The following is a 14,246-nucleotide window of genomic DNA, read 5'->3' as shown; positions in this document are numbered from 1 at the left end:
TTTTGTTAATTTTTTTTATTTTCACTTTAACACTCTAATGTTAATTTTTTTAATGCCCTCTAGTTTTTTTTTTTAATTTTTTTTATTCTCAACCTTATTCTTTTGATTCCAATTTTTTGTGTTATAGATTTTTCTCCACATTTATCCTTCGACGTTTGATTTGTTGGGAATTAAGCTTTGTGGTTTTTCATTTGTCGTGCATCTGATCTAATGACATGGGTCATGAGTTTTAAGAGTTGACATAGTTAGGGATTCATTTTTTTTCTCATTTGCTTTTATGAATTCATTATTCTGCAATATTTTTAAAACAAATATTGGTTTTCACTACAAGATTTCACAGTTTTACCGATAGAAATATTCCTTCGGTGTGTGATTACGAGTTCGTTGGTAAATTATTTACCGACGTCTTCACCGACAGAATACGTCCGTCAGCTTTCCTTTCATCAATAATTCCACATTTCATCGCTATATCGGTCGAAAACACAAAAAAAACCATTTACCGATGGTTTTACAGACGGAATTTACGTGCAAAAAAAAAAAAGTTTCCCGCTTGAAATATATCGACGGATTTTCTTCCGTCGGTGATATTGTGATTTACTAACAGCCATATACCGTCGATAAATTTGTCAGTTAGTGTTTGAAATACCGACCGAATATATCTGTATATAAATTCATTGGTAATTGTGGTAGCTACTGTTAAATGCCGACAGATTCATTCCATTGGTAAAGCTATCGGTAAGTGTATGAAATACCGACCGAATATATTCGTCTGTAAATTCATCGGTGAATGTGGCAGCTACTGTCAAATGCCAACGGATTCATTCCATTGATAAAACCCTTTGTAATATTTTTTTTTAAATTTGTTTTTGAAAAATTATTTTAGAATACATAATATAAAATTATATAAATTAATGGTAATAAAAACCGATTATGCAAATAAAATTTGTATTAAACATCAAAAACAAAAAATCAAAGTTAAATAATATTCATTACAAATTGAATGTGTTTTAAAAATATATTAAATGAAATTTTAAAGATAAATAAAGTTTATTACAAATTAAAGGTGGAGGAGGAGGAGGAAGAGGCTGGTGGTTATACGGCCAAAAAGGATTAGACACACATTTTCCACTATGTGATGCCATGTTTATGACCATTTCGCGAAGCTGTTCATAAGCCGCCTTTTGTTGTGCAGACTCCACTCTTTGTTGTGTTTGAGATGCTTTGAGTTGTGCGTACTCCGCTGATAGGTGGTCATATTTTTCGGTGAGCTGAACCGTGTGTTGCTACAAGGTCATGAACTCCTTAGATTGGGAGCTTGATATTGATTGGGAGCTCCCAACGGTTGAAACATTACGGGCCGACCACAAGTTGTTGGCCGTAGTGTTAGAGAGCCCGTAAACTTGATTTTTATCGGGTCCACTTAACGATCCAATCTCTATTCACAAATTCGGATCGAATTCCGAATGGGTCAAAGTATCGTCCATGTATCTCTCCCTCAACCGATTATTATAGGTCTCCTGAAAATAAAAAAAAAGTAATCATCATATTCAATTCAATAAACATAATAACCTATAAAATAAAATGGTTGAACAAACATACCACAAAATGTTGAGCACGGTTGTCAACGAACTGTTGCACCCCCTTTTAGCAATCTTGACTCCACATGTGCGTCTCCATAAACAGCTCCATTGGGCTCGGCTCACATCCAAGAGACGTAGCCTATAATGAAAAAGATTTATTAACAATAAATTAATTTAACAATATATTTCATTTAAATTAATCTTACCATCCGTTTAGCATGTGCAGCAAACGAAATGGAGCTGCCGGTGTGCATTGTCACCAAGCCATGAATTGGCCGATTCCGGTTACTAGCACCAAACTGTGAGCGTCGTGTGAACCACTCAGATGTCATGTGCTCAAGATAGTGCGGCCATATATCTTTCGGGATGTATATCAGTTTAAAATCCCGCCAAACTGAAACATCATTCTAGCCTTAGAAACCCCTATCTCTCGCAGTTTTTTTTGCCTCCGTTGGTGATTCCGTCAATAAAAATCACCCAGCCAAAACTTCCACATCAGCGACCCGTCTTTTTTTTTAATTCTGAACTTTCCGTCCGTTATTCAGTCGGTAACTACCGACGGACACTATCCATCAGTAGTTACCAACTGAATTATGGACGAAAAAAGTTCCATCGGTATTTCGACCTCAAATTACCGACAAAAATATTTCGTCGGTAAATCCGTTGCTATTAAGCGAATTTTTGGTAGTGTTTGTAGTTATTTTTAAATTTTTTTTCTATTATTTTATCGTGATCTCATGGCCTAGACAACAAGATTTACATAACCCATCTAACCAAGTTTTGTTCTTAAAAAAATATTACGGCGACCAGTAAGCACGAGTCATTCTTTACAACAAAAATCATATATATATATATATATATATATATGTTATTTTACCAAGTTTTGTTCTTAAAAAAATATTACGGCGAGCAGTAAGCACGAGTCATTCTTTACAACAAAAATCATATATATATGTTATTTTTGTTGGTGTGCTTTGATGGTACCTAGTCAGATACTTTGCTTCTCAACCATTTCGAAAATTACCATGGAGAATCCTTAGATGTAACAGTTCTCCTGAGCAAAAGATTGTCTCTTGTCTTCTTCAAAATCTTCCCGGTAAATGCTTATTTATTGTTTATTGTGACTTCAATAAGTGGTGTTCAATATTGCAGGAAATTCCTCCTTGGGACTATTTTAAAGGACAGATGGAAAGCGACCCGGTAAACGTGGATGAGTTTCAGAAATTGGCTACGCAAGTCCTTCCAAAAATGTATATCTCGAAATACACATATATTTTTTTAATATATATATATATACACACCGGCAGACAATGACACGATCAAAGAAGACAAAAAAGGGCAAACCATTTTCTGGCAGCCAATGACATGATGCCATCTTCAGTCTCTATTTGCAGCCTAACGTTTCATTTATGTCCGTCCCATCTGTAATTCACACTCTCCTCTTTTTTCACTCTTCATGATACCTTGATTGGCAATACCTGTTTCAATCCTTCTCTTTTTCCCTGGAGCTTTCTACTACCCTCGGTATGTTTTTCTTATAGTTTTCTTTGTTTTTTTAGGTGGGTCATCAGCACAACCTGTTTTTCTTGCAGTTAAGCTTCTTGATTATCCTGTGATCTTGAAAGGAAACAATTTGTTATTTTCGTGTCTGTCTCGCACGTCTCAATGTTTCAAATAGTATTTGTAATTTTGTATAGTACAACGTTGTAACTGCAAGAGCTAAATTTACAGTTTATATATACCCTGTGTTAGGAAAAATATAATTGCTTTGAGATAGTTCACTCGATCTTTCACATCTAAACTCATTTACATGGTTGGGGAGTCATTTGGGCTGTGCACACATAGGGATTAGTTAATGATGATATACAGAATGAATTCAAAGGTGAAAGGAAAAGCTACAACATTTGACTGTGATCCAAGTTTCCAGGTTAAATGGCAGATGAAATAGTCAACGTGAATGAGTTCCAAGAATTGGCTAGGCAAGCTCTTCCAAAAATGTACTATGACTTCTATGCTGGAGGAGCAGAGGATGAGCACACATTAAAGAAGAATGTGCAAGAATTTCAGAGAATCATGTAATGCCTTGAAACTATTTCCCGATTCGAGTATAGTAAAGGACATGAAATTTAACCTACCGCTTTTACTCAGATTGCTGCCTAGAGTTCTTGTGGATGTGAGCAACATAGCTTTGTCTACTAATATATTGGGCTACACTATCTCGTCGCCGATTATGATAGCCCCAACTGCTATGCATAAGCTAGCACATCCTGAAGGTCTCAACCTCTGACTGAAGAGTTATTAGTTTGTCCATTCATTCTTCATCCTGCTTTTACCAGCTTTTCCGTCTATCCCCAGGAGAGCTTGCCACTGCCAGAGCAGCAGCTGCATGTAATACTATAATGGTACATATGAGAAACATTCAGCCTTGATATTTTTTCCATTTTGCATTACATGCTTGGATAATGGGATTTATTTCTTTCCAGATTTTATCCTTCACAGCTTCCTGCAGCGTGGAGGAGGTTGCTGCTAGCTGCGATGCTGTTCGATTCTTTCAATTATACGTAATTAGACCTCCATATGCTCCTATTTTTTAGTAGTCTCTCTTTTAATTTTAAAAGTGACCAAAGTATTCTCTATTTTGTAGTGCAACAGAAACAACTTTTAGCAGGATTCTTTCACATTTTCTATGACACTTATAAGTGCTATTAGAAAGGGTTTATTTCAATTTCTTCAGTTGAGTCAACTCTGCTGTGGTGCTAACATGAATAGGAACATGGGAACTAAACTGTAAGAATGTACTCTTCTGCGTGTGATTAGGTATACAAAAGACGAGATATAGCTGTTAACCTTGTGCAGAGAGCTGAAAAGAGTGGATACAAGGCTATCGTCCTAACAGCTGACACTCCAAGACTTGGTCGAAGGGAGGCAGACATAAAGAATAAGTAGATATCACTTCTTCCTCTCTCATTCTGTATAAAAATTATAGGGATTTAAGAGCTATGACAGCTTGTTTTAAATGTTCTAAACCACTTCATTTGGTGGTGGAATGTAACATTAATTTAGTTTAATGTTGATTGTAACTACAATTCTATCTTAGTTTCCACACAAAACAAAAATGCATGTGTTTAAAGATATATGCCCTTGCATCCTAAAATGAATTCATCTGTCGTGCTTCTGCAGACTGATTGTGCCCCAGCTGAAGAATTTGGAAGGTCTAATGTCAACTGAAGTTGTGTCTGTGAGTAAATTATTGAAATGGGCACCAAGCTTGTGTTCATTTAAAGGAATCTTTCATATGAAACCCAAGCATTGATTCACATAGCTTTTAATTTTTGGCCTTTCGATGTGGAGTGGTTGTTTCTGTTTTTTTCTTCTTCCTTTTAAGACTCACAGATCTGAACTCTTGCAGGATAAGGGTTCGAACTTGGAAGCTTACGCCAATGAAACCATGGATCCTTCTTTGTGTTGGAGGGTAAAAACCAGTAAACTCCTATTTAATTACCCTTATTTTCAGGCTGTTCTTTACACCTGCATGAGATGCCCACTCAATAGAAGAGTTGAGTATAGAGCCAGTTGTCCTAATCAATTCTGAAAGCAATGCAGTTTAGTTGATTATAACCCTGGCTAAGCAGCATTCATGCATAACAGAAACCATTACAAAAATTCCTATATTTAACCATTGCTTCGTTACACCGCAGGATATAGCATGGCTAAAATCCATTACAAACTTGCCTATTCTGATCAAAGGAATACTCACTCGTGAGGATGGTAAGATCAAAGTCTTATCTGATGATTTTTGTATCACTCCATAGTCTATCTTTTTTCTTGATCTTCAACAAAACATTTGAACACTCTTATACTCTCTTTGAAATTATCAGTCATTGCTCAGCTAACATAATGGTATCTGGAATATGTAAGCTAGATCCTTTACACACTGGTGGTTATTTTGCAGCCATTAAGGCCATGGAAGTAGGTGCTGCTGGGATTATCGTCTCCAATCATGGAGCTCGTCAGCTTGATTATACTCCAGCCACAATCTCAGTTCTGGAAGAGGTAGACTCATTTTAAAGAATGCACACAGTCTAAACTGTACTCCTTATTCAGACAATTCAATTGACATGGAAATGTACTTGTTTTGCAGGTGGTTCAAGCTGTAGGAAGGAGAGTTCCTGTTCTCCTTGATGGAGGAGTACGGCGAGGAACAGATGTTTTCAAGGCGCTGGCCCTTGGTGCACAAGCAGTTCTTGTAAGTTAAAACAAATAAATATGATCTTCCACTAATCATCTCTTTGACCATTGATGAGCAGTGCTGCCTAAATCTCATAACCATTTTTATTCCAAATAAATGCCTCTCAACGATCTGCAATCTGTTCTATACGAACATATAACAAAAGAAGTAACCTGGTGCTCTGCCCCTTTGAGACATGTATATATCAATGCAGGTTGGGAGGCCTGTTATTTATGGGCTAGCAGCAAAGGGAGAAGCAGGGGTGAGAAAGGTGATGCACATGCTGAAGGACGAGCTTGAGCTCACCATGGCCCTCGCAGGCTGCCCTAGTGTGAAAGACATTAGCAGGAGCCATGTAAGGACTGACCGCGACAGGCTCCAATCAATGCTCTAACATTGCCTTAAAATCACTAGCTACATGTATGGGTGAGTCCCATCTTTCTCAGGAACTGGATGGATAATTGTAACCCTTATTTCTAACTAAGATATTTATTAAATAAAATGAATTAGTGCTCTTAATTACTCAACTTGTACATCTCTAAAAACAAAATAAAGTAGAGTCAGCATCATCTCAATTTAAATCATTGAACAATCTCAGGTTTTTTATAACCAAATACTGGTCGGGTTGTACCCGTCATGTCGATACCATAGTGTTCCATATTCATATTGTTGCATGGGCAGCTCTGAGATTTTCCAAGTTAATATAATAAATACCTAATTTCCATACATGACACTGTAATATTAAGACCATTACTTTTATTTAAAATGACAGATAATGCTTGATTTTATTTTTATTTTTTTTGTTTTTTTGTATTAAAATCTCCATAGATTTAGATCTTTATCTTTTTTTTTTTTTTTTTATGTTGTTGTACTATTGTAATTTTTAAGCTAATGATTGTTGATGTTACGTTCCATGCCATACAAACCAAAGATGACATGCTCTTTTACACACAAGACACACAAGAGGACAACTTTTTATCATCACTTCAAATGAAGTTGGGTCTAGCATCTTGCTAGGTTCACAAACGCGTGGACTAAACATAAAGTCAAATCCGAGGGGGTTGAGTTTAGTATTTTGCTAGACATGCAAGTGCTTGGTTTTGCCCGGAACTGAGCGCAAGAGAATTGATGCTACCATCTTACTGAAATCATAAGCATTTTGGCTTAGCACGTAGTTGAGCTCAAAGGTGTTGGATTTAGCATCTTCCCAGACCCACAACTACTTGGGTTTAACGCATTGCAAGTCCAAGAGAGTTGAGTCTAGTATATTGGTAGACCCACAAACATTTAGGCTCAACGCGTAACTGAGTCTAAGGGTGTTGGGTCTGATGTTTTGTCAGACTCACATGCATTTGAGTTTAACACGTGGCTGAGTCCAAAAGTGTTGTGTCTTCACCCAACCTTTAACCCTTATATTAATGGGTCTTTCAAACAAGTGAGTTGTGTATAAAATATATTTATCCATTAGTTATTGCCGTCACATTATAGTTATACTTTTGGCAATAACCAACTTGCTTTCTTTTCTATATTTTGTTGACTTGAGAAATTTTAATACACACACACTAACAAAAATATAAACACGTTGTTGTTTTACTGGGCCTTTCAATGTGGATATAAAGATATTACACGTGGAATATAATAGTATAATGTTGATTTTGTCCTTTAAAGAGAATTTTATCGTTTACAAATTTTTCATTAAAGGATTGCTAGTAGTTACAAAATCTTTTCATTTAAAAAAAAAAAATAGTATAACTATTTATTTTCCCCTAAGCTAAAAAAATTGAACGGCTCGCAAAAGGTACTTATGTCTTTGCATTTTTGTCAAGATTACGAAAAGACCTTTCTGCCCTTATAAGAAAAAAAATAAGAAAAGAGTCCAAAGGTGTTTTCATCTTTTCATGTGGGGTTGTTTGTTAAATGCAAGGATAACAAGGGGTGTTTTGGATATCTTTCCTCTGATTAATTGTTTTAAATCAAAGAGCTGATGGCATGTGATGCTCAAACATTGGCGTGTGGGGTGCATCAACATCCTATTGACAACACGTGTGGTGTATCCTCATGACCAAATATATTGTTCCATTGTGTCATCGAAAGTGTTGCCTTGTCCTCTTCCTCATGGTGCAGTGCGTGGTGGTACTTGGTGGATGATTTATCATTGGTGGTTGTTTCATTGTTTTTCTCTCTGCTTCTCTCTCTCTCTCTCTCCCCTAGCAAAAGTGCGCATCAAACCTCCTTTTGTTTTGTTTCTCAATTTTACTCCTCATGTTTTTTTATTGTTTATTTTAGTCATTGGCCTTTTTGAAAAAGTTTTTGATGTTTTTCATTTCGTCCTTGGAGTACAATTTGTCAAGTATTATTATTTTTGATTTGGTCCTTATTCTTTTGATTTTTTATTTATTTCCATGGCTGTTTTGTTAAAGTTTTGTAGTTTTCAATTTCATCATTAAATCAAAGTTTATGTTATTTTATTTTTTTTCAATTTAACCCTCATTCTATTGATTTATTTTCCTTTTGTTAATTTTTTATTTCAATTTAACACTCTAATGTTAGTTTTTATTATGCCTTCTAGTTTTTTTTTTTTTTAAAAAAAATTGATTCTCAACCTCATTTTTTTTATTACAATTTGTTTTGTTATAGATTTTTCCCCACTTTCATCCATTAGCATTTGATTTGTTGGGGATTGAATTTTGTGGTTTTATCGTTTGTCATGCATCTAATTTAATGACACAAGTTATGAGTTTTAAGAGTTGATATGGTTAGAAATTCTTTTTTTCTCATTTTCTTTTACGATTTCATTATTCTGCATTATTTTTTAAACAAATATTAATTTTGTGGCTATCTTCAATTTTCTTTCTATCAGTTTATCCCACTCTCATGGCTTAGATAATAAGATTTTCAGGACTTTTTTTTAATAGTTTTTTTTTTTAAAAAAAAAACATTAATGTTTTGTTTTGTGTTAATTTTTGAATGCTTTTTTTTCTATACATATAAGATTTATTTTATAAAAAAATATTTATTTTGAAATAATATTTATAATATGCCTGCACTTGCATAATTTTTTTTCTTTTTTTTATTCCATTTAGTTTTATACGTGTTTCTATTTCTATTTCTATTATCTTTTAATGATTTTAATAAATAGACTTGGTTGGAACAAATAAAAAATATCTCATTTTTATAGGATTAAATGTCTTACTATATATCTATCTTTCACTTTTTCTTGTTACTCTTTTAATTATTGGTAATGAATTTTTTATGTTTATTTATATTAATGATTATTGATTTATTTCATTAGATGCTTTGATAAGCTTTCTAATTTATACTCTGAGTTTTTTATGTAAAAAAAATATATCAAAATAGTCTGTCTAACCAGGTTTTGTTCGTAAGAAAATGTATATGATTTTTGTTGTAAAGTTTTGGTGTGCTTTGATGGCACCAAGTGAGATACTTTGCTTCCATTTAGAAAATTAATATGGAGAATCCCTAGATGTAACAGTTCTCTTTAGCAAAAGATTGTCTCTTGTCTTCTTCAAAATCTTTCCCGTAAATGCTTATTTATTGTTTATTGTGACTTCAATAAATGGTGTTCAATATTGCAAGAAATTCCTCCTTAGGACTATTTTAAAGGATAGATGGAAAGCGACTAATGAGTTTCCCGATTGACTCACAATTTATTAAAATTAAAATTCATGATTTTTAGAAATAGAATATTTCGAGTAATCTGAGTCATAAATTTAAAAATTAACATATATTAACTTTATTTTTACAAAATTAAAGGTTTTATAAAAAATTTATATATAATTTTATTTTAATTTTATAATTTAGATTATAAGTTTAGTGAGATTTTTCAATTTACTCGACTGTGATTACTAAGATTATATGTTTCTCATGATAACTAAAATTAACTAGAATTATTTTTTAAGTTGTGTTTATATCATTTTATTCTTTCATGTCTAATGAATTATGAATTAAGCTACATCGTTGATTTATTTTATTTTTTTTTAAAAAAAAAAACTCTTTTAATTTTATTTATGATTGTTGTTATTTTTTTTAATTTAATCAATTTATTATTTTTTTAATTTTATATTAAAATAAAATTAACTTATTAAATCCATTCATGTATAACTCGAAATACACACACACACACACACACACATATATATATATATGTATGTATGTATGTATGTATGTATGTATTTTTTAAAAAATTATATATATACATGCTGCACCTAATATTATTTTTTACAAGAAAAAAATAATTTTGAAAGCATGGGCACCGTTCCAGTATCACTCGTGTGATACCATAATGAATAGAAATGACAAACCAGGTTCCGGCAGTCAATGACACGATGAAAGAAGACAAAAAAGGACAAACATTTGCTGGCAGCCAATGACATTATGCCAAGTTGCCAACTTCAGTCTCCATTCGCTGCCTAACATTTCATTTATGTACATCCCATCTCTTATTCACGCTCTCTCTTTTCACTCTTCTTGATACCTTGATTGGCAATACCTGTTTCAATCCATTTCTTTTTCCCTGGAGCTTTCTACTACCCTAGGTATGTTCTTCTTATAGTTTTCTTCGTTTTTGTAGGTGGGTCATCAGCACAACCAGTTTTTCTTGCAGTTAAGCTTCTTGATTATCCTGTGATCTTGAATGGAAACAATTTGTTATTTTCGTGTCAGTCTCGCACGTCTCCATGTTTCAAATAGTATTTGTAATTTTGTATAGTACAACGTTGTAACTACAGAGCTAAATTTACAGTTTATATATACCCTGTGTTAGGAAAAATATAATTGCTTTGAGATAGTTCACTCGATCTTTCACATCCAAACTCATTTACATGGTTGGGGAGTCATTTGGGCTGTGCACATATAGGGATTAGTTAATGATGATATACAGAATGAATTCAAAGGTGAAATGAAAAGCTACAACATTTGACTGGGATCCAAGTTTCCAGGTTAAATGGCAGATGAAATAGTTAACGTGAATGAGTTCCAAGAATTGGCTAGGCAAGCCCTTCCAAAAATGTACTATGACTTCTATGCTGGAGGAGCAGAGGATGAGCACACATTAAAGAAGAATGTGCAAGAATTTCAGAGAATCATGTAATGCCTTGAAACTATTTCCCGATTCGAGTATAGTAAAGGACATGAAATTTAACCTACCGCTTTTACTCAGATTGCTGCCTAGAGTTCTTGTGGATGTGAGCAACATTGCTTTGTCTACTAATATATTGGGCTACACTATCTCGGCGCCGATTATGATAGCCCCAACTTCTTTGCATAAGCTAGCACATCCTGAAGGTCTTATCCTCTGACTGAAGAGTTATTAGTTTGTACATTCATTCTTCATCCTGCTTTTACCAGCTTTTCCGTCTATCCCCAGGAGAGCTTGCCACTGCCAGAGCAGCAGCTGCATGTGATACTATAATGGTACATATGAGGATCATTCGGCCTTGATATTTTTTCCATTTTGCTTTACATTCATGGATAATGTGATTTATTTCTTTCCAGACCTTATCCTTCTCAGCTTCCTGCAGCGTGGAGGAGGTTGCTGCCAGCTGCGATGCTGTTCGATTCTTTCAATTATACGTAATTAGAACTCTATGAGCTCTCTCTTTGTTTTCTAAAAAGAAATTTAGTCTCATTTAATTTTTTAAGTGACAATATTCTTCGCTCAAGTCTCTTTTGTAGTGCAACAGAAACAACTTTTAGCATTTTCACATTTTCTATGACACTTATAAATGCCATTAGAATTCAATTGAGGCAACTCTGCTGTGGTACCAACATGCATATGAATTTGGGAACTAAACTGTAAGCATTTACACTTCTGCATGTGATTAGGTATGCAAAAGACGAGATGTAGCTGTTAAACTTGTGCAGAGAGCTGAAAAGAGTGGATTTAAGGCTATCGTCCTAACAGCTGATCGTCCAAGACGTGGTCGAAAGGAGGCAGACATAAAGAATAAGTAGATATCATTTTTTCCTCTCTCATTATATATGCACTTATAGGGATTTAAGAGTTATTAAAGCTTGTTTTGAACCACTTCTTAAAAAAACAAAAAACAGAACAAAAAACAAAAACCTGTTCTAAACCACTTCATTTGTTGGTGGAATGTGACTTTAATGTTGATTGTAACCACTATTCTGTCTTCGTTTCCACTCAAAACAAAAATGCATGTATTTAAAGATATATGCATTTGCATCCCAAAATGAAATCATCTTCCACACTTCTGCAGGATGATTTTGCCCCAGCTGAAGAATTTGGAAGGTCTAATGTCAATTGAAGTATTCTCTGTGAGTAAATTATTGAAATGGGCTAGCTTGTGTTCATTTCTCCAGCATTGATTCACATAGCTTTTAATTTTTGGCCTATCGATGTGAAGCGGTTGTGTCCAATTTTTTTTCCTCGACTTACAGATATATATGAACTCTTGCAGGATAAAGGTTCGAACATAAAACCTAACACCAATGAAATCTTCGATCCTTCTTTGTGTTGGAGGGTAATAACCAGAAAACTCTCATTTAATTACCTTTTGATTTATTTATCATACCCTTAATTTCAGGCTGTACTTTTCACTTGCATGAGATGCCCACTCAATAGAAGAGTTGAGTATAGAGCCATTTGTCGTAACCAATTCTGAAAGAAATGCGATTTAGTTGGCCGATTCATGGACTTTATTTTGCAGCCTTATTGATTATAATCCTGGCTAAGCAGCATTCATGCATAACATAAACCATTACAAAAATTCCTATATTTAACCAGTGCTTCGTTACACCGCAGGATATAGCATGGCTAAAATCCATTACAAACTTGCCGATTCTGATCAAGGGAATACTCACTCGTGAGGATGGTAAGATCAAAGTGTTATCTGATGATGTTTGTATCACTCCGTTTTCTATCTTTCTTCTTGCTCTTGAACAAAACATTTGAACACTCTTATACTCTCTTTGAGATTATCAGTCATTGATCAGCCAACATAATGGTATCTGGAAAGCTAGATCCTTTACACACTGGCGGTTATTTTGCAGCCATTAAGGCCATGGAAGTAGGTGCTGCTGGGATTATCGTCTCCAATCATGGAGCTCGTCAGCTTGATTATACTCCAGCCACAATCTCAGTTCTGGAAGAGGTAGAATCATTTCACCGAATGCAGACGGTCTAAATTATACTCCTTATCTAGACAGTTCAATTGACACGGAAATGTACTTGTTTTGCAGGTGGTTCAAGCTGTAGGAAGGAGAGTTCCTGTTCTCCTTGATGGAGGAGTACGGCGAGGAACAGATGTTTTCAAGGCGCTGGCCCTTGGTGCACAAGCAGTTCTTGTAAGTTAAAACCAAATAAATATGATCTTCCACTAATCATCGCCTTGACCATTGATGAGCAGTGCTGCCTAAATCTCATAACCTTTTTTATTCCAAATAAATGCCTCTCAACGATCTGCAATCTGTTCTATACGAACATATAACAAAAGAAGTAACCTGGTGCTCTGCCCCTTTGAGACATGTATATATCCATGCAGGTTGGGAGGCCTGTTATTTATGGGCTAGCAGCAAAGGGAGAAGCAGGGGTGAGAAAGGTGATGCACATGCTGAAGGACGAGCTTGAGCTCACCATGGCCCTCGCAGGCTGCCCTAGTGTGGAAGACATTAGCAGGAGCCATGTAAGGACTGACCGCGACAGGCTCCAATCAATGCTCTAAAATTGCCTTAAAATCACTAGCTAATTGATGTCCTAGATGTATGGGTGACTCCCATCTTTCTCAGGAACTGGAGATGGAAAATTCTAATCCTTAAATATGTATCAAATCAAATGAATTAGTACTCTTAAACAAGGGGTGTTGGTTTGTCGGAACTAGTTGAGATCAGAAACATGGGTGTCCATTTGCCCGTAAAAACACCATGCTTTAGGCTCAGATGTGCTGGAGACTAGGCCGTCCTAATAAATCTTTCCAGTATATGCTTATATATTGTGACTTCCTAATTGTGACAAATTACTTGCTTGGGAACTCCATTTCTAGTGTCAGCATTATTTGAGGCAGTTTATTGATAAATCCAAATGATTTTTCAAATTAATTTTCCATAGAGCGTTTAGGAAATTGTGTACAATATTGCAGGTGATTCCTCCTAGTTATTATTAATTAATTGATGTTATTCCATCAAGGACTATTTTAAAGTGTTCGGATAAGCTACGGGCTAAATATAAATTTATAATTTTTTTGTAATTATTTTGATGTGTTGATTTAAAAAAATTTATATATATATTATTTTGAAATATTTTTAAAATAAAAAAATATTATTTTTTTTGATACTTTATTATTTTTATGCTGGAGGAGCTGAGGAGGAGCACAGTTTGAAGGATAATGTGGAAGAATTTCGCAGGATCACGTAATGTATTGAGCCCACAAATGGCTGGAGGCAACAAACAGCTGTCTATG

At 34.6% G+C, this 14,246-nt stretch overlaps 2 protein-coding genes across 3 annotated transcripts; both read left to right on the top strand.

Annotated features, from left to right (window-relative positions):
• The first annotated feature begins 2,949 nt into the window (after positions 1 to 2,949).
• On the top strand, positions 2,950 to 6,335 carry LOC118038002 (peroxisomal (S)-2-hydroxyacid oxidase GLO4-like). Its single transcript, XM_035044219.2, has 12 exons — positions 2,950 to 3,104; positions 3,508 to 3,655; positions 3,729 to 3,853; positions 3,936 to 3,982; positions 4,064 to 4,141; positions 4,398 to 4,522; positions 4,761 to 4,818; positions 4,990 to 5,052; positions 5,279 to 5,348; positions 5,533 to 5,633; positions 5,722 to 5,826; positions 6,023 to 6,335. Exons 2-12 carry the CDS (start codon positions 3,513 to 3,515, stop codon positions 6,200 to 6,202), a joined length of 1,095 nt encoding a protein of 364 aa, XP_034900110.1. The 5' UTR covers positions 2,950 to 3,104; positions 3,508 to 3,512; the 3' UTR covers positions 6,203 to 6,335.
• Positions 6,336 to 10,211: 3,876 nt separating this feature from the next.
• On the top strand, positions 10,212 to 13,776 carry LOC118038001 (peroxisomal (S)-2-hydroxyacid oxidase GLO4-like). Of its 2 annotated transcripts, none has more exons than XM_035044215.2 (12): positions 10,212 to 10,364; positions 10,767 to 10,914; positions 10,988 to 11,112; positions 11,195 to 11,241; positions 11,323 to 11,400; positions 11,653 to 11,777; positions 12,048 to 12,105; positions 12,249 to 12,311; positions 12,593 to 12,662; positions 12,841 to 12,941; positions 13,030 to 13,134; positions 13,332 to 13,776. In XM_035044215.2, the coding sequence occupies exons 2-12, from the start codon at positions 10,772 to 10,774 to the stop codon at positions 13,509 to 13,511; spliced, it is 1,095 nt and encodes a 364-aa protein (XP_034900106.1). In that variant the 5' UTR covers positions 10,212 to 10,364; positions 10,767 to 10,771; the 3' UTR covers positions 13,512 to 13,776. The 2 variants fall into 2 exon arrangements, with proteins under 2 accessions (XP_034900106.1, XP_034900108.1); XM_035044217.2 differs by lacking the exon at positions 10,212 to 10,364 and adding an exon at positions 10,410 to 10,431.
• The last annotated feature ends 470 nt before the right edge of the window (positions 13,777 to 14,246 follow it).

The sequence above is a fragment of the Populus alba genome, chromosome 3, assembly GCF_005239225.2.
Source record: "Populus alba chromosome 3, ASM523922v2, whole genome shotgun sequence".
NCBI lineage: Eukaryota > Viridiplantae > Streptophyta > Magnoliopsida > Malpighiales > Salicaceae > Populus > Populus alba.
The sequence above is the reverse complement of the archived record's forward strand: the minus strand, read 5'-3'. Positions and strand labels throughout refer to the sequence as shown.

Coding starts and splice junctions, on each gene's coding strand:
- LOC118038001 (XM_035044215.2), top strand. CDS start 10,772: ATGGCAGATGAAATAGTTAACGTGAATGAGTTCCAAGAATTGGCTAGG. Junction 12,942..13,029: donor CAATCTCAGTTCTGGAAGAG/GTAGAATCATTT, acceptor CTTGTTTTGCAG/GTGGTTCAAGCTGTAGGAAG. Junction 13,135..13,331: donor TTGGTGCACAAGCAGTTCTT/GTAAGTTAAAAC, acceptor ATATCCATGCAG/GTTGGGAGGCCTGTTATTTA.
- LOC118038002 (XM_035044219.2), top strand. CDS start 3,513: ATGGCAGATGAAATAGTCAACGTGAATGAGTTCCAAGAATTGGCTAGG. Junction 3,854..3,935: donor TAAGCTAGCACATCCTGAAG/GTCTCAACCTCT, acceptor GTCTATCCCCAG/GAGAGCTTGCCACTGCCAGA. Junction 5,349..5,532: donor AATACTCACTCGTGAGGATG/GTAAGATCAAAG, acceptor GTTATTTTGCAG/CCATTAAGGCCATGGAAGTA.